The sequence below is a fragment of the Petromyzon marinus genome, chromosome 55 (assembly GCF_048934315.1).
Source record: "Petromyzon marinus isolate PM22_M1 ecotype Great Lakes invasive population chromosome 55, UKy_Petmar_22M1.pri1.0, whole genome shotgun sequence".
Taxonomy (NCBI): Eukaryota; Metazoa; Chordata; class Hyperoartia; order Petromyzontiformes; family Petromyzontidae; genus Petromyzon; species Petromyzon marinus.
Window position 1 is genome coordinate 7012983 of NC_133721.1, and position 26590 is coordinate 7039572.

At 50.5% G+C, this 26590-nt stretch overlaps 1 protein-coding gene across 8 annotated transcripts in view; it reads right to left on the reverse strand.

Moving 5' to 3' along the window:
* MCF2L2 (MCF.2 cell line derived transforming sequence-like 2) overlaps window positions 1-26590 on the reverse strand; it is a 193478-nt gene that overhangs the window by 115493 nt on the left and 51395 nt on the right. For all 8 annotated transcript variants that reach the window (XM_076052295.1, XM_076052296.1, XM_032975299.2 and 5 more), the window contains 9 exons: window positions 21779-21898; window positions 16885-17001; window positions 14854-15003; window positions 13731-13855; window positions 10745-10859; window positions 8956-9075; window positions 6176-6370; window positions 4005-4184; window positions 2380-2539 (listed from right to left, as the gene is read on the reverse strand). In XM_076052295.1, coding sequence (XP_075908410.1) covers window positions 2380-2539; window positions 4005-4184; window positions 6176-6370; window positions 8956-9075; window positions 10745-10859; window positions 13731-13855; window positions 14854-15003; window positions 16885-17001; window positions 21779-21898 — 1282 coding nt within the window. The remainder of the gene's footprint in view (window positions 1-2379; window positions 2540-4004; window positions 4185-6175; window positions 6371-8955; window positions 9076-10744; window positions 10860-13730; window positions 13856-14853; window positions 15004-16884; window positions 17002-21778; window positions 21899-26590) is intronic.

Here is a 26590-nt window from a genome sequence, read left to right on the forward strand (position 1 = left end):
AACTGAAAAAAAACTGAATCTCTGTTCCATGTCCTTTCACTCTCTACCCACCCATTCCCTCCCTGACCTCCATTTATCTCCCTCCCTCACCTCTCCCAATCTCCTTCTTTCTATCTCCCTCCCTGACCTCTCTCCTCTATCTCCCTCACCTCCCTCTCTCTATCTCTCTCCTATCTTGCACTTGCGTGGGATCCACGGCCAGGGTGGAGGGTGGGGGTGGGGGTGACGTGAGCGTGACGCACGAACCAGGCTCAAGGCTGTGGGATGAGGGTGAGGTCATCATGCAAATGTGCACGGTGGCATCACTGGTACGCTGCACCCAGGCAGACAGGAATCCACCCAGGTATGATTAATGACCATGTTTGGTCTTCCTCAGCGCACTGCTACGATTTATTCGGACCAGTTCATTTCGCCTGATCATCACGAGGCAAGCTTTGGTCCTTTGTCGTTGTGGAGTCATCCTCCACGTGGTCAACGTTGACTCACGTAAAAAAAATACAAATCGAAGAAGAAGAAGAAGAAAAAAAACGCCTTGCAAATATTTCCGTCGCTTCATTTCGTACCGCGAACTTGACAACGGCTGGAGCCGCGGGTAGGCACCACCACGGCTACACCCTTCAGAAACAAGGCCGCCCGTACCGTGTCGCTTTACAGGAGTCGCTGTTGGATTCTTGGGGGGTATCAGTCGCACCTGGACACCGGTGAGCCATGAAACTTTGGTGGTTCGGAGTAGCCGTTTGCTGTCTCTTGCTCTCTGTTCCTCTTCCTCCTCCTGTTGCTCAATCCTCGCTGTCGCTCTCTATATATCTCCCTCCCCCCACCCCCCTTTCACTGTAGCAAACTTCCCACTCCACATTAAGTGGTCACCTTTTCTCACTAAGTTTCCGCTCCTCACTCAAAACTCACTTATTGTTCTATAGCTCACCTCACACACAACCCCCCACCCCCCTTAATCTCCCCCTCATAACCACCAACGCCGTTACTGTTCCCGCTTAATTTTCTTATTATATGGCTTACACTCATTCCCCATTCATTCCACCCATCATCATTCACTGTCATGCGTTTCGCTTTCACACAATTCACGCGATCGTCACAGATTCGCCCCCCCATTGCTTCCTCCCTCATCTATTCCATTCTCCTCGTCTCCACCGTTACCCCTTCACACACGCGTCGTCATACCGCTGCTCGTCCTTTGCAACGTGCCTTGGTTTGAGCTTATCTTCCGTTAAAATAAGATAAAGCATCAGGAGGGGCCGAGGGTCTCGACTTTTTCGACCGCCCTGTGCAACCTTAAAAGGCCGTCCGGCGAGTCGCGCCAGGAATTGGCAGGCGCAGTCGAATCTTTTCAGTCAAAATTAAAAAGCCTATATGTTGCTTGCACAGCTTTACAACTACTGAAGAAGACTGATCAGCCAATGGTATATACATATTTTTTTTATTGTCAGAGTTTTTTTTTATTGAAATGTTCCCTGGCATGCTTTGCATGGAGACATCGCTTTACGGTATATATATGTGTGATAAATAAATATATATAGGGCGGCAAGGTGGAAAGATGTTAACTCTCCCGCCTGGTACGCAGGTCGTGCGTTCCATCCCGACCCTGACGCCTGCATATTTGGAGTTTGCATGTTCTCCCTGCGGTCGCATGGATCTATCTCCGGGGGGTCCTCCGGTTTCCCACCCCCCCCCCCCCCCCACTCTTAGGATCAACGTGCGTTCAGAGTACCCAGCTGTTAGAAATATCCACGCGATAAGCCACTTCGTCAAGCTATCATTGTTCGATGCTGGCCATCGAACAAAGGCGGTCACCGCATCGCGCGGCGCTTTCAGACGCGCTTCTGCGTCCGTCTGGAACGCTCTCTTCCTCCCGACTTTAGGAAGCCACTGGAGCTGTGCACTTTTAAATTATCTAGATTGAAAACTCATTTCTTTAGGACTGCTTCTTGTTTTTAGTTTGTTGTCCTTCCCCCCGCGCACACTCCGATGAGCACGGTTGGCGAAGTACAGTGGCGCGAAAGAGTTTCAACACGCATTCCATTTGTGGCTAGGCCGCTTCTGAAACAGAACTACTACTTAGCTCGGTGAGCCTTACCTGGCAGACAAAGAAAATAAACCCGGCAGTAATAGATTCATCTCGTCCATACGGTGTTCCAACAACCACACGCTGCGGGTCGGAAACACTTTCTCCTCATGCGATGCTTCCCCGCGCACTCTCTGACCGCGATTCAAACGCACGCAAGGCATGAACGCGTCGAGCAACGCCACATCCTCAGCGGGGGCCGTCCGTCGCCGGCCGCTCGGCGTTTTTTGCAGCCTCGAGAAATTAAAAGTGAAAAAAGGCAGGAAAAAAAACCTCGCATCGCCGACGCTGCCGCTTACCCTGCGAGCTCTTGGGCGAGTGCCGCGGTGACTCTGGCCGCGGCGCCACGTGCTGCACCGGCCGCGCCTGCTTGGCAGCGAGCTTGCGCAGGCCCTGACGACGCTTCTCGAACATGTCCCTCACCTCCGTCACCTTCCGGTGGAGCACCTCCACGCGCTCCTGCAAACCGGTGGTTGGGGGTGGGTGGTTGGGGGGGGGTGGGGAGGAGGTGCAGAACGTCGGCCGAGTCGATCGAGCTCAGCTTCGTCGTCGCCGCTGTCGCAAACTATCATTGGGGCACCATCATTTTTGTCAGTGTCTGTCGTTTTTTTTTTTAATTCGTTCTCGTGGCAATATGCTCAGGAGCAAAGGGGGGCCAATGTTGAGGTCTGCTCGCCCACGAGAGGCATTCAGGAGAGCGTTTGCGTAGCGTTGCTCATCCTCCTCCTCCGTTGAAAAAAACGCGTGCGTGTGCGTTAAATTTCCTTCGCGACCGTACGTAGCCAACCGTGCTAATCGGAGGTGCGGGGGACAGGACACTCATTGTGATATTGGGGATCTGGAATGAGATTCAGGATTAGGATTGTGAATCGGGTTTACAGGTTTTGAATTTCAGAATAACATCTACGTGTGCGGTTACAAAAAAAGCACTCCATTTTACTACGTTCAGAATGGCACAATTAGGCTGACAGTCAATATCTGCGTTCGGGTATTCTGTACGCATGTTGAACTCCTTTCGCACCACACGCCGGCGAACAGCGGGGAAGGACAACAAACTAAACACGAGAACCGTTAGGGTAAAGGTGCAGCCCTGAAATATTTTCTCAGAGTCACTGTCGGTGGAAGGGCCTCCGCCAGAGACAGCAGTGGTGAGCCACTCGGCTGGATACTTTGGTTTAACCTTCCACGCTTGCCCAGAACATCTTGGAAGAGGTAGAAATACCCACACATGCCCCCAGCCACTCACAACTCGTGGGAGGGGGCAAAGGTGGGGTGCATTGGCCAGACTTGGCCATTGTTTTAATCGGGAGATTAGATCGAACTTGCGAGACCTTCAGTGCCGGGTGAAGCTATTGCGGGGCCTGTAGCGTATGTTATAAAGGAGCCCTAAATAAAAAAAACAGAAATATTCAAACACAATTTTTTTACTTGCATAGTAAAGTAATTGTATTTTTTCATTTGCTATACAGCCAGATAATACGATACATCGCTAACCTTAAACACCCAGTCGTTCATAAAAGTTGAAGGCGGTAAAGATAGTACTTTCGTAATAGAGCAAGTGCAGAATCACTGAACCGGAATTGATGGCTTGAAAGCATTTAGCACGGGGCCGTTGAAAGTGCGGCGCCCATAGCATATGTAGTAGCTACTTTTGCCACTACGATAATCCGGCACTGGACACCTTGTGCGCCAATCCTCACATTAGAACAACATCCCCACGACTTTCAACATCATAAACAACCCCATAACCTTTGAGAGACACGCAGCCGCCCGTCAATCTTTCACCACGACAGAGACTGCATAGCTTGACCGTTAAGCAGTTGGTGGGTAAAGGGCAGCGGGGGGTTGGATGGGGCGAGGTGTGGCGGGGGTGGGGCGGGGCAGTAAATGCGCCTGACACGCGTCGCCCCCGTGCGGGACTCACGGAGAGGTCGGAGGTCAGGATGGCGTCGAAGGGCGACGTGTCGCCCAGCTGGTGTTCGTGCGACGACTCGAGGAAGGCGTGGATCTCGGCCAGGGCCGCCTCGGCCCCTTCCTGGGACTGGCAGCGGTCCACGGGCTGCGAGGCGAGGAGGTACACCCCCCGCTCGCACCACGCCATCGCCTGGGCCGCGCGGAGGTCGGGCGGCCCGGTTAGACAGGTCCATCGGTCCAGCAGTGAGCTCGTCAATGAGTGAGTCCGTCATTCAATCGGTGGTTCATTCAATCAGTATATATTCTGGCCAATGTCTATCCTCTTGGGGTTTTCCCCCCAATTCCCTATCTCCCTTTTTACACCTTCCTTGCCAGTGCCCTTATTTAATTATTTCCGTGTCCCCCTTGCGTGACCCCCAACACATTACACATTACACTTGTCACAAATTAATGACAATACCTTGCTGATCGCGTCAAGGAGCATGCATTTCGGTCATCCTCGCAGCGGCTTTGGACTGGCCAACGAACAAAGACGGTCACCACATCGTGCAGCTCTCAGATGCGCTTCTGCGGCTGTCTGGAACGCTCTTCCTTCCGACTTTAGGAAGCCACTGGAGCTATGTACTTTTAAATCTAGATTGAAAACTCATTTCTTTAGAACTGCTTTTTGTGTTTAGTTTGTTATCCTTCCCCCGCACCTCCGATTAGCACGGTTGGCTATGTATGGTGCAAAATAATTTTAACAAACATACATACATATCAGTTGTTTGATCAAGCAGTTAAATCGCTATTTACGATTAATTAATATTATATGCCAATTATAGAGTGAAACCTCTCAGATCTGAACTCGAACAATCTGGCTATTGGCATGTGGGCAGACCTTTCTGCTTCTCATCGACCAAAAAAAATTCGTCGATTTTAATTGCATCGAGTTAATTCATCACGTCAGCGTTTATTAACGCTCCCGAAGATTAAATGCCTCAATGCAAGTAGCTCTGCCTGCTTGTAGCATGGAAGCACGATGAATCTCGTAAAGGTCACCCAATCAGAACAAAACGTTTGTACCGAGTTTGAGTTATTCCACTTAGGGAGTTTCGATGGAGAAAACCAGCGACACCAGTTCGCAAATGCAATTTTGCACAGACAGCTATCCGTCGTTCTTCCAACTGCTAATTAAACAGCGCATGTTCGACAGCGTTGCATAATCCACGCGGTGACGATTTGGTGATCACTGTTACATTGCTTTTATGGCTTTATTTTGGTGATTTCAAAAAGTTTTTTGGTTTGGCCATGTTTGTTTGTTGTAGTACGGAGTTAGACTGATGGCTTTAATCTAAGTTGTCTTGTGGTTGTTGTTGTTGTTTGACTTGCATCCCACTGGGATTTTTGCACACAGCGTTGGTATACGGTGCTTTTTCTGGAAGTTTTTGCGCGTAGTCACTTTAAGATGTTTTTCTTGTTCGTGTTTTTGTTTTTTGTTTGTTGCGGTTGCACCCGATTCAAGAGCCGAATGGCTCACAGGGCTATACCAAAATAAATGAAACTGAAAACTGGTAACTACCTCGCTTGGTATACAGGAGGTCGTGGGTTTGATGCCGACCCTGATGCCTGTATATATTTAAAGTGGTCGTGTAGATTTTTTTGTCCGGGTCCTCCGGTTTTTATCCTCCACGTTTAGAATGCATTTAGAGCATTCGGCCGACATACATTTTCACGCGACGATAAGCCGATTGATTGAGCCGTAATTTGTGATGGGCCAGGTCGCTTCTGAAAAGTAGCTACGCAGCTCAGTGGGCCTTAGCTACCGGTACGATAAAAAATAGTTGATAGTTTTAACATATTTGGAGTTTGCATGTTCTCCTTGTGGTCGCATGGACTTTTCTACGATTTTTTTTTGCTCTCTCCACATTTAGAAACTATACAAACGACCCCTGAAAGCATAGCCTTTCCCCCTCCACATTTATAATCGACGCGCCTTTAGAGTATTCGGCTGCTACAAATTCCCACCGCGACGATAAGCCGATGCGTCGAGCCGCCATTTGTGACGGGCCAGGTCGCTTCTGAAAAATATCTACGCAGCGCAGTGGGGCCCTGAACTGGTCAGAGTAACCACGCGTTTCAGTTTGTTGCCGCTGTTGCCGCCGCCGCCGCCGCTGCTGCTGTTGCGTAGGCGAGCGTCACCTTCTCGAGCCTCTTCTCCAGCTCGAGCGAGAGGCCGAGCGAGCGGCTCTTGCGCTCGTGACCCTCGGTGAACTCCAGCGAGAGGCGCTGCAGCTCCTGGCAGGGCAGCGCGAGGGCGTCCTCCGCGAAGAGGTTGTCCGCCTCGATGAGCTCCTCCCCTCGCGAGGCGAGCGTAGCCGCCTTGCCCAGCCACTCCTGCGCAGCGGGGGGTGGTCGAGAGGGGGGAGCGGTGACGCAGCGGTCGGCGCCCGGAGTTTACGAAACCCCGGGGGGGCGTTCTTTTTTTTTCTCTCTCTCTCTCTGTCGCTGCGAAGCGCTAGCGTCGGCGCCGTGCCGCCGCCGGATGACGGTGACGATGCTGGCCCCGCGCGGGAAGTTGTGGTGACGATACGCGGGGTGCATGCACTGCGGATCAGCTGGTGTGCGCGTGTGTGTGTGTGTGTGTGCGTGCGCGTATCTGTGTGGGTATCGGTGGGGGAGCGGTAGTGTGGCGGTCAGCGCGCTGCGTCACGAACCCGGCGACCCGAGTTCGATACCCCCGCTCACGGCCAACACCACCGGCAATTATTTGAACCGGTCCAGAGCCTCCCCTAGGTCGACTCGGCCTCAAATGAGTGCCTGGTACGATGTGTAAACATCGCCACTGGAGAGACAAAGGCCGCCGGGCGTGGTGCTGGCCACCCAACCCCCTCGTGTGCCGTGCCGGCCTTTATAGGTGCTGCTCGCTAACAGCACTTGCCCCAACCGTCTGTTGAGGCTATAAGGGGGATCTTTGCCTTTTGGAGCAGTAGCAGCCACTCTACGAACTCAAAGACCTGAGTTCGATCGTCACTCACGGCCGACATCCCGGTGAAGTTCACAAATAACAGTCACGACCTCATTTAGCCAAATGAGACACCGCACGAGTTGTCGCTTGAAACTGCGTCAAGCATCATCAGGTCAGAAAAGCAGAAAATCAGGATGACCTCACCCCCCACTCCCTCACTGAGTTTTGTGTACGCCCCCTCTTTAACCAAGGTCACTCTGCTAACCAAGGTCGCTTTGTTAATCAAGGTTACTTTCTTAACCAAGATTGCTCTTGTAACCAGAGTTCGCTCTGTCAACCAAAGTTGCTTTGTTAACCAAAGTCGCTCTGCTAACCAAGTTCACTATGTTAATCAAGGTCACTCTTGTAACCAAGGTCGCTTTGTTAACCAAAGTCGTTCTGCTAACCAAAGTCGCTCTGCTAATCAAGGTCACTTTGTTAACTAAACGTCGCTCTGCTAACCAAGGTCACTCTGTTAACTAAAGGTCACTCTGCTAACCAAGGTCACTTTGCTAACCAAGGTCGCTCTGCTAACCAAGGTCACTCTGTTAACTAAAGGTCACTCTGCTAACTAAAGTCGTTCTGCTAACCAAGGTCACTCTGTTAACTAAAGGTCACTCTGCTAACTAAAGTCATTCTGCTAACCAAGGTCACTCTGTTAACTAAAGGTCGCTCTGCTAACCAAGGTCACTCTGCTAACCAAGGTCACTCTGCTAACCAAGGTCACTCTGCTAACCAAGATCACTCTGTTAACTAAAGGTCGCTCTGCTAACCAAGGTCACTATGTTAATCAAGGTCACTCTTGTAACCAAGGTCACTTTGTTAACCAAAGTCGCTCTGCTAACCAAGTTCACTATGTTAATCAAGGTCACTCTTGTAACCAAGGTCACTTTGTTAACCAAAGTCACTCTGCTAACCAAGTTCACTATGTTAATCAAGGTCACTCTTGTAACCAAGGTCGCTTTGTTAACCAAAGTCGCTCTGCTAACCAAGGTCACTCTGCTAACCAAGGTCACTCTGCTAACCAAGATCACTCTGTTAACTAAAGGTCGCTCTGCTAACCAAAGTCGTTCTGCTAACCAAGGTCACTCTGTTAACTAAAGGTCGCTCTGCTAACTAAAGGTCACTCTGCTAACCAAAGTCACTCTGCTAACCAAGGTCACTCTGCTAACCAAGGTCACTCTGTTAACTAAAGGTCACTCTGCTAACCAAGGTAACTCTGCTAACCAAGGTCACTCTGTTAACCAAGGTAACTCTGCTAACCAAGGTCACTCTGCTAACCAAGGTGACTCTGCTGACCAAGGTCACTTTGTTAACTAAAGGTCGCTCTGCTAACCAAGGTAGCTCTGCTAACCAAGATCGCTCTGTTAACTAAAGGTCGCTCTGCTAACCAAAGTCGTTCTGCTAACCAAGGTTGCTCTGTTAACTAAAGGTCGCTCTGCTAACCAAGGTCACTCTGCTAAATAAAGGTCGCTTTGCTAACCAAGGTCACTCTGTTAACCAAGGTCACTCTGTTAACTAAAGGTCGCTCTGCTAACCAAGGTCACTTTGCTAACCAAGGTCACTCTGCTAACCAAGGTCACTCTGTTAACCAAGGTCGCTCTGCTAACCAAGGTCGCTCTGCTAACCAAGGTCACTCTGTTAACCAAGGTCACTCTGTTAACTAAAGGTCGCTCTGCTAACCAAGGTCACTTTGCTAACCAAGGTTGCTCTGCTAACCAAGGTCACTCTGTTAACCAAGGTAACTCTGTTAACTAAGGTAACTCTGTTAACTAAAGGTCGCTTTGCTAACCAAGGTCACTTTGCTAACCAAGGTCACTCTGCTAACCAAGGTCACTCTGTTAACTAAAGGTCGCTCTGCTAACCAAGGTCACTCTGCTAACCAAGGTCGCTCTGCTAACCAAGGTCGCTCCGCGCGCTCCCCAGGAGCCACAGGACCCCCAGGCAGTCCACCGCCGCCACTCCAACTTCTCACCTGGCCGCGCTGCTGCAGCGACGCGAGCTCCCGGAGGACTCTCTCGGCGTGCGAGCGACTCTCGGCCAGGTCGGGCACCTCGGCCAGTCGGTGCGTGAGCTCGCCCAGCGCCACTGCCACCTGCAAGCCAGAGGTCACAGTCAATTGGACAATGGAAAAAGGCAATAAAAGGGATGAAGTAATTTGACTTGCGTATAGCAATGCAATGCCGAGGCTCTGCCACCTGCCCGGCACGCACGCGCAATCCCTAGCCCTCTCCCGGTGGCAAGATGTTAACTACCTCGTCCGGTATACAGGAAGTTAAGGGTTCAACCCCGACGCCTGCTGTATATTTGGAGTTTGCGTGTCTCCTCTCTCTCCGTGGTCGCGTGGATTTTTCACCGGGTCGTCGCAGAGGTTCGCGGTTCGGATCCAGCGAACCACCCTGATTAATACCGCAGTGCGTAATTAACCATGAGGAAAATATACCAGGCGCCGTCCGCCTCACAGTGGATGTTAAAGATCCCGCGATGTAATTCGCAAGAGTTGGACACTGCGTGCCCGACGTCATGGCCAAAATGTAGTCAACATTTCTTTCAAATTACCCGCGAAGTTATTCAATTTGGAATTATAGGAACACCGTTTGGGACTAGGCTCAAAAGAAAGCTGTCTCTGGTGTGCACCAATCAGTTTCAAAGACAATGCATCATATTATCAGAGTAATGTGTTTTTGTTTGCATTCTGACCACAAGTATTGTGGTTAATGCAGACATGATTCCTTGTAAAAGGTTTCAGTTTGGTGTTTTAACAACTTAACACAGCTGTTTTGTTGCCAGAAAAAAGGGGAAAACCTATTCTCATATTTTGGTACTGGCATAGGAGGTCCCATTATGTTACGAGATAAACTAATGTTAAATTTTGATTTAAAGCTTTCGTGACTGCAGTGATTCATATTCTTGGTTCTTTCGGTAAAGTCACGTTGAAGAGAAACAATAAAATAATAACATATATATAAAACAATAAAATTCTCACGACATTTCGACTGTAACACAAACAGTCATCATCAGGTGTGAAAACCAACGGCAAGAAACATTTGAAAGAAGTGGCGGTTTGTATTTATTTATTTTTAAACGTAAGCACCACGGATAGCGATTTGTCAGTGGTGCTAACGTTTAAAAATAAATAAATACAAACCGCCACTTCTTTCAAATGTTTCTTGCCGTTGGTTTTCACACCTGATGGTGACTGTTTGTGTTACAGTCGAAACGTCGTGAGAATTTTATTGTTTTATATATGTTATTATTTTATTGTTTCCCTTCAACGTGACTTTACCGAAAGAACCAAGAATATAAACTAATGTTACTTTCTTCTTCTTTGGTTCTTTCGGTAAAGTCACGTAGAATGAGAATAAAATAATAAATTGATAAAATAAAATAACACAATAATATTCTCACGACGTTTCGGCCACAACACAAGTGGCCTTCATCAGGTGAAGGGGCGAGACTGTCTGGTAGGACAGCGCTGGAGTGAAAGAGCCACGTTCAGATCACGGTGACTTTACCGAAAGAACCAAAGAAGATGAATCATTGCAGTCACGAAAGCTTTAAATCGAAATTTAATGTTACTTTAATATTTATTTTTGCTTACTTTATGTTGATATTAACCAGTTTTTTTTATTATGATGACGTTCACGTAATTAACATCTTGTGTTTTATTTTCGTATTTACTTAAGGTAATTCATTAATTTAAAAAATTACAATTTTCGTCGGGCCAATATCTCCGGAACGCGCCCCCCCCTTTGCGGACGCACCTCGGTGAACTCCTCCTGGAAGTGCCTGATGTCCAGGCATTGCTGCAGCTTCAGGTGATGCTTCTCCCAGAACTCATCGAAGGCAGCCTCCGTCTCGTACAGCTGGGTCAGCAGCCTGCGGGGGAACACACCGACGGCATCGGGGTTACCCACAGAACGCTCGGGCTCATTCACGGGGTGGGGGTGCCCCGGTGTAGTGATCTTTCCTCACAAGGTACACCCCCCCCCCCACCCCACCCCCCCCCACCCCCCCCCCCCCCAGTTATTTCCGCAGAGACCCAACGTTGCCTTTTATCGTCACTTATATATTTGCTTTTCGAACATTATATATATACAGGGACTCCTCTACTTACGAGCATTCGACTTACGAACTTTCAGGGATCGGAACAAACCCTGGGTCCCTATGTCCAGTTTCCTGTTCGGACCGAGAGTCGTAAGATCAACCGCCGCGCAATAGATGGCGGTGGTGGCATCTACATCTGCAGAACGCGAAGAACCAGTGGCATCTACATCTGCAGAACGTGAAGAACCAGTGTCATCTACATCTGCAGAACGTGAAGAACCAGTGTCATCTACATCTGCAGAACGTGAAGAACCAGTGTCATCTACATCTGCAGAACGTGAAGAACCAGTGGCATCTACATCTGCAGAACCTGAAGAACCAGTGGCATCTACATCTGCAGAACGTGAAGAACCAGTGGCTTCGACATCTGCAGAACGTGAAGAACCAGTGGCATCTACATCTGCAGAACATGAAGAACCATTGGCGTCTACATCTGCAGAACGTGAAGAACCAGTGGCATCTACATCTGCAGAACGTGAAGAACCGGTGACATCTACATCTGCAGAACATGAAGAACCATTGGCATCTACATCTGCAGAACGTGAAGAACCAGTGGCACCTACATCTGCAGAACGTCAAGAACCAGTGGCATCTACATCTACAGGAGATTTTACAACTATTAAAGCCATTCCCCATGTTTAGTGTCCATGCCGTACAACGTGTTTGGAATCGACATGGAGTAAAGTTGGACTTACAAACAAATCGACTTCCGAGCAGACCTCTGGAACCTAACTCGTTCGTAATAAGAGGAGTCTCTGTAATCTAAACAATCTAAATGCACGGGAGTTTTTTGGGGGGGTGTTGACATTCCGCTATTGGGCCAACGTGCGTACAGTAGAAGCCCTCTTAACGACGGTAATTGGTTCCACGAATCCGGTCGTTAAGTGATTTGGTCGTTAAGTAAGTATAGGACATACACATTAAAGACTTCATTCATTCCGATAGCATCGAAAGTTTCCCTTTTTCACCCAAAAACGTACTTATAATATCGACGGGAGTAAAGTTATGAACAGTTCATAGTTCATTTCAGTTCATAGTTCATTTCATAGTTCATTTATTTTGGTATAGCCCTGTGAGCCATTCGGCTCTTGAATCGGGTGCAACCGCAACAAACAAAAACATGAACAAGAAAAACATCTTAAAGTGACCATGTGTGACTGTGCAAACAGAAAATCCAGGAAAAAAAACATCAAAATATTCCTGAAAAAGCACCGTACACCAACGCTGTGTGCAAAAATCCCAGTGGGATGCAAGTCAAATAACAACAACAACAACCACAAGACCTCTGGAACCTAACTCTTTCGTAAGTCGAAGAGTCCCTGTATGTGTACATGTATATCACAAAAAAATCGGTATTGAAGAAACCACCGAAAATCACATGCCACCTCCTGGAAAGCACGTCCTAACACCGTCACAGTTGCCATGCGGTAGGGAACCAAGCCCGCACGGCACCAGAGCGTAACGTTTCTGTGCAGCGCGGAGACACGGCGCACTACTCGGCATTGCATCATGGGGGTATATCTGACCATACTTCGCTACCATGGTCAGCGCAGGATGGTTAAGGTGGGAAGCATAAAACTAACCTTTTTTTTATTTCACCAGGTAAGGCCCCACTGAGCTGTATATAGCTCTTTTTTTCAGAATTGACCTGGTCACAATAACGGCTCAACGAAGCGGCTTATCACGTGGACATTTATAGCAGCCAAATACTCTAAACGCGCGTTGATTCTAAATGTGGAGAGAAAAAAACGGAGAACCCGGAGGAAAATCCCCACGGTCAAGGGGAAAACATGCAAACTCACAACATACAGGTGTCAGGGTCGAATCCACGACCTCCTGTACACCAGGCGGGGTAATTAACATCTCGCCACCGTGGCGCCCCATATTAGCGAGTTCATATCCTGGTTGGGGGTTGACTCAGCTGATCATCCCACCGGAGTTGATAAAACAAGTATCACTTTGTGCTCAAGGCAACAGTGGCCATCCATATGGATGGTTAGACTCATCCCCCGCCATAGCAATGTGAAAATGTCATCACTGGCTCAGGGCCGTGAGTAAAAGCTGAGCACCGATGCCTCAATGCTCACTTGAGCATAAATCCCTTTAGCTATATAAGCACAGTTCTGATATAAACAACAGCTGCTTACATTACGCACGGGTTAGGCGAGGGGGAGGGAGGACGCAAAGGACAACTTCTCATAGAAGCACACTTCGGATATACGCACAGCTGGCCTTTCCTAAGGATAGCGGTGCATTTACAGGGCCCCTACTTAAATGCCTCAGCGGCTCGAACGCCTTACATCTCATCATCGTCGTCGTCGTCGTCATCGTCGTCACAATGCCTTGCTGCAGTCGAGCTAAGTGGCAGCTGGGCACTAGCCTGCCAGCAGGGGTTGCGATTTCCCCCGTCCAGCTTTGCCCCAATTCAGTGATTGTCAAGCGGTCTGACGACAATGCGGGCACACCAACCCTACTCTTCTTCTCGTGGCGTCCTGTGACGTGGCTGCTGCTGTGGCGCGGATGCCGCGCAGCGTCTGCGGGTAACGCAACCGCGGCATTGACCAGGGCGGCCGCCGGGCCCGAGCGAGCGGGGCACAGCCGTGCCGCCGGACGCGGCCGCGGGCGGGGAGGGGGCCGGCAAACCTCTGCACGGTGGAGATGTTCTCCGCGCGCTCCGAGTCGGAGTCTCCGCTCGAGTCGCTGTCGCTGCAGTCCTCGATCGAGGCCATGAGGCCGTTGCCCTCCTCCACAGCCATCTGCATCTCCTCCTGCGGCACGACGGTGGGGGCACGGGAGGAGAGCGGGTGGGGTCACGGGGTCAATAACAGGGGTCGCGTGGCAGTGCCACGGTGGCGAGATGTATATATTAGTATATACAGTAGGTATGCAGGGCAGTTCTGTGGACATGTAGTCTTGGCTATACGCTAAGCTGCTTCACCATCCCAGCCGTCTGTGAGCGTAAGGACTAGATGCCATGGTGAGGAGATGTTAACTACCTCGCCGGGTACGCAGGAGGTCGTGGGTTCGACCCTGACGCTAACGCCTGCTGTATATTTGTAGTTTGCGTGTCTCTCTCTCTCTCTCTCCTCATGGTCGCGTGGATGTATCTCCAGGCTGCAAGCCACTTAGTACGGTTATCATCTGCTGCCAGGTCGCTTCTGATTTTTCTGTAGTTGAATAACCATCAGAGTATCGTCAGCATTATCGCACGTTTCTCCCTTTCCAGTCGTTTTACGACCCCGCCGTTACGTTTTCTGTCCCAAAATCCTCGCGTCACGCTCCCTTTTTTTCCGCATCTCAGATCTGCCCCTTGCAAAACAGACGGTGTTTCAATGGGCTCCCGCACCTGCCTGTGAATATATTCACGTATGAATGTATAAAATGCAAGTGTTGGACATTGCCTGACTGCCAACGAGATGCGGAACGTCAACACCAGTCCAGAGTTTGCCTGCTGAAACAAATGCTACCTTTTCACTGATGGGCTGACACAATATATATTTTTTATGATCAGAGATACGCTCTTTTATGGGGAGAGATAAGCGGCCGTGTCTATTTGCGCGGTTCTTCATGTGCAGATATCAAAATGTACGTGCGGGCTTTTGAACTTCTCTCGCACTGCACGCAGCCAACCGTGCACCTCGAGAGGCACGGAAAAATAACTGCGTCCCTCCACGAGCAAAGCAACTGGGTGCCAATTCATCTGAAAGGGCCCGGAGAGAAATTTTCACCGGCGTCTACCGGCAGAGACAACTGCAGCAACAAAAACCTTGAGCTGGCAGCGTTTTCCGGCGTGGCCGCCCAGCAGGGCCCGAGTGCTCGGCACATCCTGGGGCAACTCCATCTCGGCCAGGTCGGCGCCAAACGTTTGCAGCAGCTGAGCAGTGGCCTTCACCGTGAGAGCAAAGTCCTCGATCGCCTGAACACCACGGTAGGGGGTGGGGAGGAGCACGCGGGGTGAGCACGCGGGGGGGGGGGGTGGACTTGCGCCGACGCAAGGAGACGGCTAAAAGAGATAACCCGGCCAAGTTGGGGAGCTGCTGCCGATTTGGACTCGACACCAATTCCGGACCTTCATCCAACGGCGGACAACCGAAGGCTGCTGATGAATGATTATAATTGCCGGCAAAAGCCACGACACCTCCCGTGTTCTCCGGTTTATGAGATGCGCTTTTTTTTTTTTTCCCCCCCCTGTATCTATGAAGCAGAAAAGTTGTGGGTGCATAGGGAGACAAAGGTGGCCGGGCGTGGTGCTCGCCACGCGCCCCCTCGTGTGCCGTGCTGGCGGCCTTCGCAGGTGCGACTCGCTTACAGCACTTGCCCCAACAGTTCGTTAAGGCTATACAGGGGATCTTTATCATTGTCGTGGTCAGCGCTGCACTGCGCTGCGAACCCGGCAAGTTTCGTGCTCAGTCACTCATGGACAACGTCGCTGACAAATTATCTGAACCGACCCTGAGCCACCCCTAGGTTGACTCAGCATTAAATAAGTACCTGGTGTGGTGTGTAAACATCAGCACGAGGGAGAAAAAGATGGCCGGGCATGATTCTGGCCACCCACCCAACCCCGCCGTGTGCTGTCTCGGCCTTCAAAGGTGCTGCTCGCTAACGGCACTTGCGCCAACAGTCTGTTAAGGCTACACGGTGAATATTTGTCTCTGTCTGTGATTCCAGATATTAATCACTTTATAGACACCGGGCAGAAGTCTGGGGTGCGTTTTACTTTCCGGAGCATCTTATAAACATAAAATAATTCAGAAAGAAGGTTTTACTATGTGAGGCCAGGGACCGGCAATCAAAATAACAAGACAGATAAAAAAAATTCGCATTCGGTAAAAACAACAATATTTCAAGAGCCGGCAATGCATTGTAGTCACAAAACAGCAGCCCTTTAAAGAGCCGCACGCGGCTCCGGCAGCCACGGGCTGCCGACCCCCTCCCTGCGTTAGGCAATCGGTTGGGTGGCACTTTCCAATGGCTGGGTGAAAAGTCCGGGTTTCTAAGTTTTTATATGTGTTGAGGTGCAACTGACGACGCAGATACGGTTCTTGAGTAGGGGCGGGTGCCAAAGTTTATTAAGGGCTACTGCCGGTAACTTATTAAAGGCTTACGCCTAACAGGTGACAACCCTAATATCTCCCCAGGGGAAAGGGTACTGGGAGGTCCCTAGCTCCACCCAGGCTATACGTGATCTTCCCCCAGCACCGACCGAGGGATCATCCAACTCGGTCGGCCGGGTGAAGTATCACTCTCGCCTGGCGCTGATTCCCCCTACCCTGGATCCCGACTCCCTAACTCTCTCCTGGCCCTTCGCGACGACCCCCTCTACGTCACGGGTTCCCCCTTATATATCCCCTGTAACCTCTGACATCATCCATTCTCACCCCCCTGAGTGATATGACGTCCTCCACTACTCGTCTACATTTGTATAGATTTTTTTTTAATATCGCGACACAAAAACTCCGCGAGCGTGAAAAAAAATCCCGAGAACGCCGTGCCACGGGCTTAATGAGGGGGCTGGGAAAGGGTGGGGAGGCGGTGGGTGGTGAAAGGTGCTTTGAAAGTGTCACTTGTTATCATTATTTACTTTATTGGAGAGCGGGTGGGGAGGTGCTGGGCACGGGAGGGAGTTACCCATAATACAGTTTTTTTTGGGTTCGATCACGTAAATATACAAATGTGTCGTTAAACCCGCCGCCACCATTTATGTATTTACGCGATCTAACCCAAATAAAAACCTGCATTATGGATGACACCGGTCGCGAAAGCCTACGACAACGTGTTAAACGGAGGGAGTTACCGTTCGCTGCTGAACCCAGCGCCTGTGAGAGTACTCGCGCGTGCCGCCCAGCTCCGCACTCAGCTCCTCGCTGTCGATGTAATCGCACAGATCTGACACCGAGTTGAGCATGATGAGCTGCGACGCGATAAGAGCACACAAAAGCAGCGGAGTTAGTTGAAGACGAACCACACACACCCCACCCCCCCCCCCCCCCCAACATCCCCCGTGCAGCCACTGCGGTCAAGGTATAATAATGCCGGTTCGAGGCCATCGGACGCAAATCTGTAACAAGGGTTGTGAAAGCCCCCACCGTGGAGCGAGCGAGATTTGCAACTCCGCTGGGAGACGGCGAGCGGTGGAATGAACGGAAGGCCCAATGCGGCATCGTGTTTGTTCGCGACGAGATTCGACTCGAATTCCATTCGCGCCGTTTAATCGCTCAAGAGACGTTTAACCCCCTTTCAAAAGTAGAAAAAACATTTCTTTAGTTCCCGCCGCTCGCCGCCACCCAGCATGGTTGCAAATCTCTCGCCCCGCGGTGGAGGGAGGCTCTCGACTGAAACGGGGGAAAACTCGACATTTTGAAGGCCGTTGTCCCGATAGCTTTGCCCACATTTTGGAAGCGTCTCTCTGTCGTAGCCTCACCACCGAGTCTCCGGCCACGGACGCAGCCACTGACGGGTGGGGCCGTGGATGTCCCGGACACGGTCAAAACACATATTCGGTTGCGGCAAATAGACTTCCCCAGTGCGTGTTTGTCTTTCTGTCTCATGCGTGTGGATAAGGGGCACCCACAAAATGCTCAGACGCGGATGTCGTACACTCGTAGAGCGCCTTGACTCAAGAGCCAAGGCGCTCTGTGTAGTTTAAAAGCGGGGTGCAAGAATCGAGTGGCTTAGATGGCAAGGGGTGGCATGCGGGGAAGGAATGAGCGACCGTAACAGAGGGCACCACGGGGGTCACGAAAAGGGCTACAGGGGAGGAACGGGAAATAAGCGGAGAAGAGGTTGGGTGTCTGAGAGATCATATCGAGAGTGTTGAGTCTATGGGCAGTAGTGTTGATTCTATGGGCAGTAGTGTTGAGTCTATGGGAAGTGTTGATTCTATGGGCAGTGTTGAGTCTATGGGCAGTGTTGATTCTATGGGCAGTAGTGTTGAGTCTATGGGAAGTGTTGATTCTATGGGCAGTGTTGAGTCTATGGTGCAGTGTTGAGTCTATGGGTAGTGCTGAGTCTATGGGCAGTGTTGAGTCTATGGGCAGTAGTATTGATTCTACGGGCTGTGTTGAGTCTATGGGCAGTGCTGAGTCTATGGGCAGTGTTGATTCTATGGGCAGTAGTGTTGAGTCTATGGTGCAGTGTTGAGTCTATCGGCAATGTTGAGTCTATGGGCAGTGTTCTGTCTATGGGCAGTGTTCTGTCTATGGGCAATGTTAGTCTATGGGCAGTGTTGAGTCTATGGGCAGTGTTGAGTCTATGGGCAGTGTTGAGTCTATGGGCAGTGTTGAGTCTATGGGCAGAGTTGAGTCTACGGGCAGTGTTGAGTCTATGGGGCAGTGTTAGTCTATGGGCAGTGCTGAGTCTATGGGGCAGTGTTAGTCTATGGGCAGTGCTGAGACTATGGGCAGTGCCGCTTGAATGTACAGAGGAAGTTGATTCCAGTGGAGGGGTTGCAAGGAGGGAGAGAGATCGAACACGGGATTGGGCAGAGGGACGAGGAGGAACACAGTGAGGATTTGGGATTGAAGAGCACGGGGGGGGAGTGGGGTGGACATAAAAAGAGGTGAGAGAGGCGAGATGAGGTGTGGAAAGGCCATGGAGAGATGTACAGACGATGTGTCAAGTCCATAATAGAGGTTTTATGGGCTATATCGCGTAAATATAAAAATGTGTCATTAAACCCGCCACCACCCCGACACAGCCAAATAAGTAAGGTTTGTCATGGAAACAAAACATGCCAATTCGTCACTACTACAGCACGTCTTTGGTTTTTTCGGTAAATGTTGTGGCTTTGCTCTAAAACACACCTGTGTTATGGATGATATTGGTCGCAAAAGCCTACGCGTTCGATGTGTAAGGTATTTGCAAAGACAGCGGTGTAGTAAACGGGAAGCCAGTGAAGGTGCAGAGGCAAAGTGAGAGAATTAGAAAAGATACATCCACTTCATTTGAGATTATAAAACATATATATATGAGTACGTGTTGTTCTCCATTCAACAATTGCTCCCTTCTCTCGACCAACACCATCTTTGTCCCGGGAAAGGTGACGTAGAAACCGATCGTGCTGATGGCAGAACCTTTAATCCGCAGCAGCAGCAGTAGCGCATAGGAAATCGGTTCAGCAGTCCGTAGCCAGTAGCTCAGTAAATGTAGTATCATTATCGTGCAGTTGAACGTCTCTTATCCGTGACGAAGTGGGGCTTCGAAAACTATTTTTTTTATTTTTACAAGATAAGGTCCGCTGAGCTATAGAGCTATTTTTCAGAAGCGGCCTGGTCACGAATGACAGCGGAACTCGCTTCTGGCGAAAAAGGAGAGCTAAACTTAGCGGCTTATGTGGAAATGTATAGCAGCCAAACAATCTAAACGCACGTTGATTCTAAATGTGGGGGGAGAAACCGGAGCACCCGGAGAAAAATCCACGCGACCACGGGGAGAGAGAGACCGCCCACACTCCAAATATACAGCAGGCGTCTGGTTCGGGATCGAACCCACCACCTCCTACATAGCAGGCGAGGTAGGGTGCTGAGGGGGAAATCCACTGATCCTGTCTGTAAAATCTCACAAACAAATGCCGGAGTGCGTGCTCTCGTCGGTCACCCACACCATCAATCCTGAGGCTGTGGCCCAAAATGTCAACAGCGTCTCTGCAGCCCCCTGCCTCCAGCCCACCGCAAACAAAGACAAAGATCACCCCGTATAGCCTTCAGCAGACCGATGGAGCGAGTGCCGCTAGCGAGCACCTACGAAGGCAGGACACCTTTGTCTCCCCAGTGGCGGAAGGTTACGCACCGCACGGGGTACTCATTTCGGGCTGAGTCGACCTAGGGGATCCCCGGGACCGGTTCATATAATCGTCACTGGTGTGGGCCGTGAACCCATAGTGACGCCTAGTGGCTAGGAGCTGTAACTATCGCACGCACTTGGCTTTACCTTTGAATACCAATGCGAGAAAATGTGTTTGCCCGGTCTCCCGGTCAGATACAAGTGCAGTGTAGTACAACGACACTACTGTGTTGGCTCGGTATGGCGGCTGTAGGCGGGTGTCACGGAGGTCGTGAACCCAACAGGACACGTGACCGGATAAAGGGGGGGCCAGGGGTCCCAGGGGGGGGGGTCACGTGGTTGGGGGCTCGGGCCTTCCCGAAGGATCGGAAAGGGGGGCGTGGCCTGGGGCAGAGCCAGCCACGCCGGTGTGGTTTATAAGCGGGGTGTGGACGGAGAGCTGGGGGCTCTTCTGCTGCGTCAAGTCTGGGATGAAGCCACCATCTACGATCCTCGGTCTCCAGTCCAGTAATGTAGTAGTATCCCCGTGTGTTAGCTAAGTTATGAACCGTGGTTGCCACCACCCTATGCCGTTATCCTGTTAATATTAAGAGTAACCCGTTGTGTTTAGCTAATAAATAGTGTTGCCTCCAAAGTTCCAGTTCGTGCCTGAATTTAACCCACTACACAACCATTGCCCATGTTCGACCTTCGCCTCACTTGCGAGATCCAAATGAAATTCGAATGCCCCGGATTTCTTGTACGTGCGCTCAAATCACCCTAAACGGGAGCCACTGGTCAACCGACTGATTGAATGACTTGGAGAGTTTTACCGACTGATTGAAGTTAGTGGTCAAGTGACTGAGTGATTGAGTAAGAAACTGATTGCAAATGAGTCCATCCTGGTCTCTTTAGTTCTCAAATAAGCTAAACTTTAACTTGGATGGGAAAAAAAACGATTGACCGAGTTAGTGAGCGACTAATTGCAGTGACTGCTTAGCCAACTGAATGAATGACCGAGAGAGTGAGACATTGGTTGAAGTGAGTAGTTACCTGACCGAATGACTGAGTGAGTGGCTGATTAAATGCACCATTTAACTGAGTGATTGACTGATGGTATTTATGTTGAACTTCTTTCGCACCGTACGTAGCCAACCGTGCTAATTTGAGGTGCGGTGTATGTGTGTTTGCATGTTAAACTTCTTTCACACCGTACGTAGCCAACCGTGCTAATTGGAGGTTTCGGTGTATGTGTGTTTTACATCTTTAAATTATTTCACACTGTACGAAGCCAACCGTGCTAATCGGAGTTGCAGGGGAAGGACAACAAATTAAACACAAAAAGTAGTTCTAAAGAAAATAATTCTTCAATCCAGATGATTTAAAAGTGCATAGCCACAGTCACTTCCTATTAGCGGAAGGAAGAGTGTTCCAGACGGCCGCAGAAGCACCTTTGAAAGCACGAGATGCGGTGACCGTCTTTGTTGGATGGCTAGCCAAAAGCCGCGGATTAACCAAGTTAAATGCTTTCCCCACACTTATTAACCCCGCCCCCCTCTGCTCTTCGCACCTGATTGGCTCACAAGTGACAACATCACATTTACCCAACTCTATTCAAGGCCGAAACAGGAGGATTTACCCGAAAATTCTGGCTGTCGCCTAATGATACTGGCTGTAATTACCAGCGAAACGTCACGGGACTCGAATTGTAAATGTTGTGGATTTACTCTCCAACACACAACCGCTGTGCTGTACCAGTAGATAATTGGCACGTTCTGTTTACGTGACAACCCTTACTAATTGGCTGTGTCGGGTGGTGGTGGGTTTAACAACACATTTATATTCACAGAATCTAACCCCCCCCCCCCCAAAAAAAAACCCCTCTATTGTGAGTTCAATGAGCAAGGCACTCAACTGGCAACACTTACCGGTACCTTCATTTTAAAGTCATCACGACTCAGCCGCACACCCAGCTCCGTGATGTGCCTCTGGAGGAACGCAGCTGGCCTCAGCACCAGCACGAGGCGCAGATCGGCGGGGAAGAATGTCTGTTGGAGTAGCAGCAACATCCACAACAGCAGTACCATCAGCATCAGTAGCATCGCCATCAGTAGCATCATCATCATGGATATTATCAGCAGCAGCACCTACAGTAAGCATCAGTAGCATCACCATCAGCAACATCATCATGGATATTATCAGCAGCAGCACCTCAGCATCAGTAGCATCACCATCAGCAACATCATCATGGACATTTTCAGCAGCAGCACCATCAGCATCAAGGACATCACCATCAGCAGCAGCAGCAGCAGCAACGGGAGCAGCAGCATCATCATCAGTAGCAATCTTTATTTTTACTGGCCAATATCGCCCTCAATAAAGTCGACATCAGTGCACATAACAACGGAACAGGCACGGTACAGGGGCACAGAGCGACAATAGGTTGTGGTGGAGACAGTACGCAATATAATACTTTTGATGATTTTTGACGGTAACGAAAGTAATGATATTGTTTAGTTTTATATGGTGGTGTCGTTCAAGCAAATGAACGAGTGTTTACATGGGGGTGGAAACCGGAGGGCCACGAGAAAACACATGCGCGTGCGAAGGGGCAACGCTCGATCTCACGAAGGACGACAGCCCGTAGCTTTGCTGTACCGCCTTTTCCTCCCAAGCCGGCGTACGGCACCTCAATGCCCATGGCAAGGGAGTTTAAAAAAAAACGAAATTATGGAGTTCTGCAACATTCGTGTGCAGTGCCGGATGAAGCGAGTGCGGGGCCTGTAGCATGATGTTATAAAGGGGCCCTAAAAAAAAAACGTAATTATTAAAACACGTACATGTTTAACTTGCACAGTAAAGTAATTGTATTTTTTCATTTGCTATACAGCCAGATAATACGGCAAATCGCTAAACCTTAAACACCCAGTCGCTCGTAAAAGTTGAAGGCGGTATAGTACTAGAGTCATAGAGCAAGTGCAGAATCACTGAACCGGAATTGATAGCTTGAAAGCGTTTAGCGCGGGGCCCTTGATAATGCGGGGCCCGTAGCATATGTAGTAGCTACTTTTGCAACGAGGATAATCCAGCACTGTTCGTGTGATCCACCAACCTTCACCTCCGCAGTGCAGGCGTGCGCCACCCCCGGCCGGCTATTATTCTATGCCAATTGTTATTTTTAATGACGATCATGATGGCGATGATGGAGATGATTTTGATCGCAAGATTTTTCATCACCACGACGCAGCGACAACCCAAAGCCTCGACACCGTGAGTCTTGGGACCCTGTCGTCCTTGTGTTGGGTAGAACTGCTTTTTGTTTTCAGTTTGTTTGTCCTTCCCCCGAAAACCTCCCATTAGCACGGTCGGCTACGTGCAGTGTGAAAAAAGTTCAACGTACATATCACGGTCAGCTACATACGGTTTGAAAGAAGGTAAACGTACATGCGTAGCACGGTTGCCTACGCACAGTGCGAAATAAGTCCACCATACATACGTAGCACGGTCTGCTACGTACGGTGCGAAATAAGTTCAACACACGTACAAATTCATCACAGCGCCAGTGTCAAAACCCACCAAAGCCCTCCTCCTTAGCCCCTAGTCGTCCGCCCCCCCCCGCCCCTTTATGCCCCCCCATTTAAATGTCTACAAAAGCACGAGGGGTTACGCGCACACGCGCAGCGAAATCCTCCCCGTGGCTGTGCGGGCAAAGCTCGAAGACCCGCGACCGCTGACGCGAGGCGATGTGAGCCTGCGGATGGCGGCCGGCGCCGTTTAGTATTCACGGCGCGTTCCTCCTCAAGCGAATCGTCGTTGTCGACCGCACCGCCGGCCCCAAATTTACACAGAAGAGCCCGCAGTGGCTGTCGCGCGTCTATGTGTCAGTGTGTGTGTGTATATATATTTTTAAAGACGTTGGTTTAGTGGTACTTCAGCCACTCATCTCATCTCAGTCAGTCGACCCGTGTGCACCTGGGTCTGCCCCGTGACCTCCTGCCAGCGGGCGTTCGACACTTCACGTGGCCTCAAGGCGCACATGGCCTGGCGCAAGCGTCGTGGTGACGTCACCGCCACATAGTGGCGAATGGCGGTTGTTGTTGTTGTTGTACATATATAAGTAACAATTTTATTTGGCCAAATTCCAGCTCCGGCGGTGAAACGCATCGGGTTGGAAGTACTTCGGTGTGACGAATGTACACTCACTGGGACAGCGGGTTTCTCCAGTGTAAATACATATTCTGATTCTGGGCGGGGATGGTGCTGCCTGCTGCTGTGTGGAACGGGGGTTGCTTGAAGGTCACTTGAATGGATTTCAGAGGCAGCTCTGTTAATATCCGCTTCTCTGGGCCATTCCCTGATTTAAAAAAAAAACGAACGGTTCATCTCTTTGCAAGGGGTCCAAATGGATGAATCGTCTCATAACGTGGAGGACAATGTCCGTTGCATGAGAATCAAACCCAAATATTGATCTCTCAGAGCTGGAATGTAGGCAAATTAAGCCACAGAGACACATTCAACTCGATCAATTTTTGCGCGCGTTAATTTGTTGCTACGAGCATGAGGAACCCGGTTTATTCAGAAGTGCCCGCTCAGCACCCTGACCGCTGAGGCCACCCGCCCACCTTATAATGCGTATTTTCCAAGTGGATGCAAAACTGGCAGAGAAACCCCACACGCACACACACACACACACGTGAGGGGATATCACTAACGAACGAGAAAGCAAATCCGTGCGCGTAGCTTCCTGCTGTTATTACAAACGCGACCCGGATGACATGAACTCGCGTGTGATGTCCACAGAGGGCTCTCTCCTCTGTAACCCAGCGTCCGTGTGCTTCATTGCCGCTGCCGCTGCAGCGGCCATAACAAACCCAAATAGAAAACGCTGCAAGGGTTGTAGCTCAGCTGGGTGTCCCGGTGGGGGCCTGGCGGTGGGCCTCAGCGATGCGTTGCAGCGGAATCCGCCCGCACGATTCAATTGCCGACGCCAAGGCCCCTGCCCGCTGCGGCAAAACAAAAAAAAACAGCCTCCACAAAAAGCGGCACGCAGCCACAACCCAGCGGCATGGCTGGCGAGTGTGCAGGTGGTGCAACTGCACCAGCCCCCCCACTCCCCCCCCACCCCCCCCCCCCCCACAGGCAACGTGGGCCCAGGTGCCGTGGGTACGAAGAGCTTTGGGGGGTGCACCAGGGCCCAATCTAGGGGGTGCACCAGGGCCCACGTCAGTCTAGGGGTGCACCAGGGCCCACGTCAGTCTAGGGGTGCACCAGGGCCCACGTCAGTCTAGGTGGTGCACCAGGGCCCAATCTTGGGGGTGCACCAGGGTCCACGTCAGTCTAGGTGGTGCACCAGGGCCCACGTCAGTCTAGGTGGTGCACCAGGGCCCAATCTTGGGGATGCACCAGGGCCCACGTCAGTCTAGGTGGTGCACCAGGGCCCACGTCAGTCTAGGTGGTGCACCAGGGCCCAATCTTGGGGATGCACCAGGGCCCACGTCAGTCTAGGTGGTGCACCAGGGCCCACGTCAGTCTAGGTGGTGCACCAGGGCCCAATCTTGGGGGTGCACCAGGGCCCACGTCAGTCTAGGGGTGCACCAGGGCCCACGCATTGGGACTACAACTCCGGGAGAAATCGCTCTCGCGTATTGTTACAATAATGATGATGTACTGTATGTTGAACTTCTTTCGCACCACCGTACGTAGCCAAAACGTGGTAATCGGAAGTGCGGAGGATGGACAATAAACTAAACATAAAAAGCAGTAATAAAGGAATGAGTTTTCAACTTAGTATAGTAGTGGAGTATATAGTAATGTAGTGTATAGTGTAGTGTACCGAAGTATAGTGTATATTGCAATGCGTATTCTTTCGCACCGTGAAAAACCAACCGTGCTTATCAGAGGTGCGGGGGAAGGACAACAAACTAAACACAAAAAGCCGTTCTAAAGAAATGAGTTTTCAATCTAGATTTAAAGTGGCATCGCTCCAGTGGCTTCCTGATATCTGAAGGAAGAACGTTCCAGATGGCCGCAGAAGAGCAACTGAAAGCGCGCGATGCAGTGACTGTCATTGTTCGATGGCTGGCCATGCATGTACATGAACTCATCATACCTACTATGATCACCCAGGAATGTTCAAAACGCTCGTGACGTCACTCCACATCGAGCAGCCCCCCTCATTAATACTCATGAGCACGTGACGTCACTCCACATGGAGCACCCTCCCCCCGCATTAATAATCACGAAGAGGTGACGTCTCCCAATTGGACACCCCCCCCCACCATTAATAATAGTTAGCGGGTGACGTCACTCCACATGGGGGGGGGGGCGAGGCGCCTCCTCCCCCCTCCTCGGCGTCAACTTACAACCCTCACTACAAAGGCAGAACCCTCATCACGTGACGCGATCTCCATCACGCTGTTGAGACATCAGAGTAAAAAGGACGTTTAAATGAAATAGGTCTGCGTCACCGCGCACCTTACAAATTGCACACGCATCGATGCAGTGACTATCACGTCGCGGTCCGCTTATCGCTTGCACGTTTCAGATTTACTGCAATACACCCGTCCTTTGGACGGGCGAAAGGCTCGTGTCTACATAAACACACTGTGCATGTTGACGTTCTACACCTACAGAGAAGTGCACAAACTGCGTCGCAGGGGGGGGGGGGGGCTCAGGGGCGTTGTAGAACGTAGCTGGTCGCCAAATAGCGGCCAGTTGGGAATCTTTTGTACAAAGTCAAA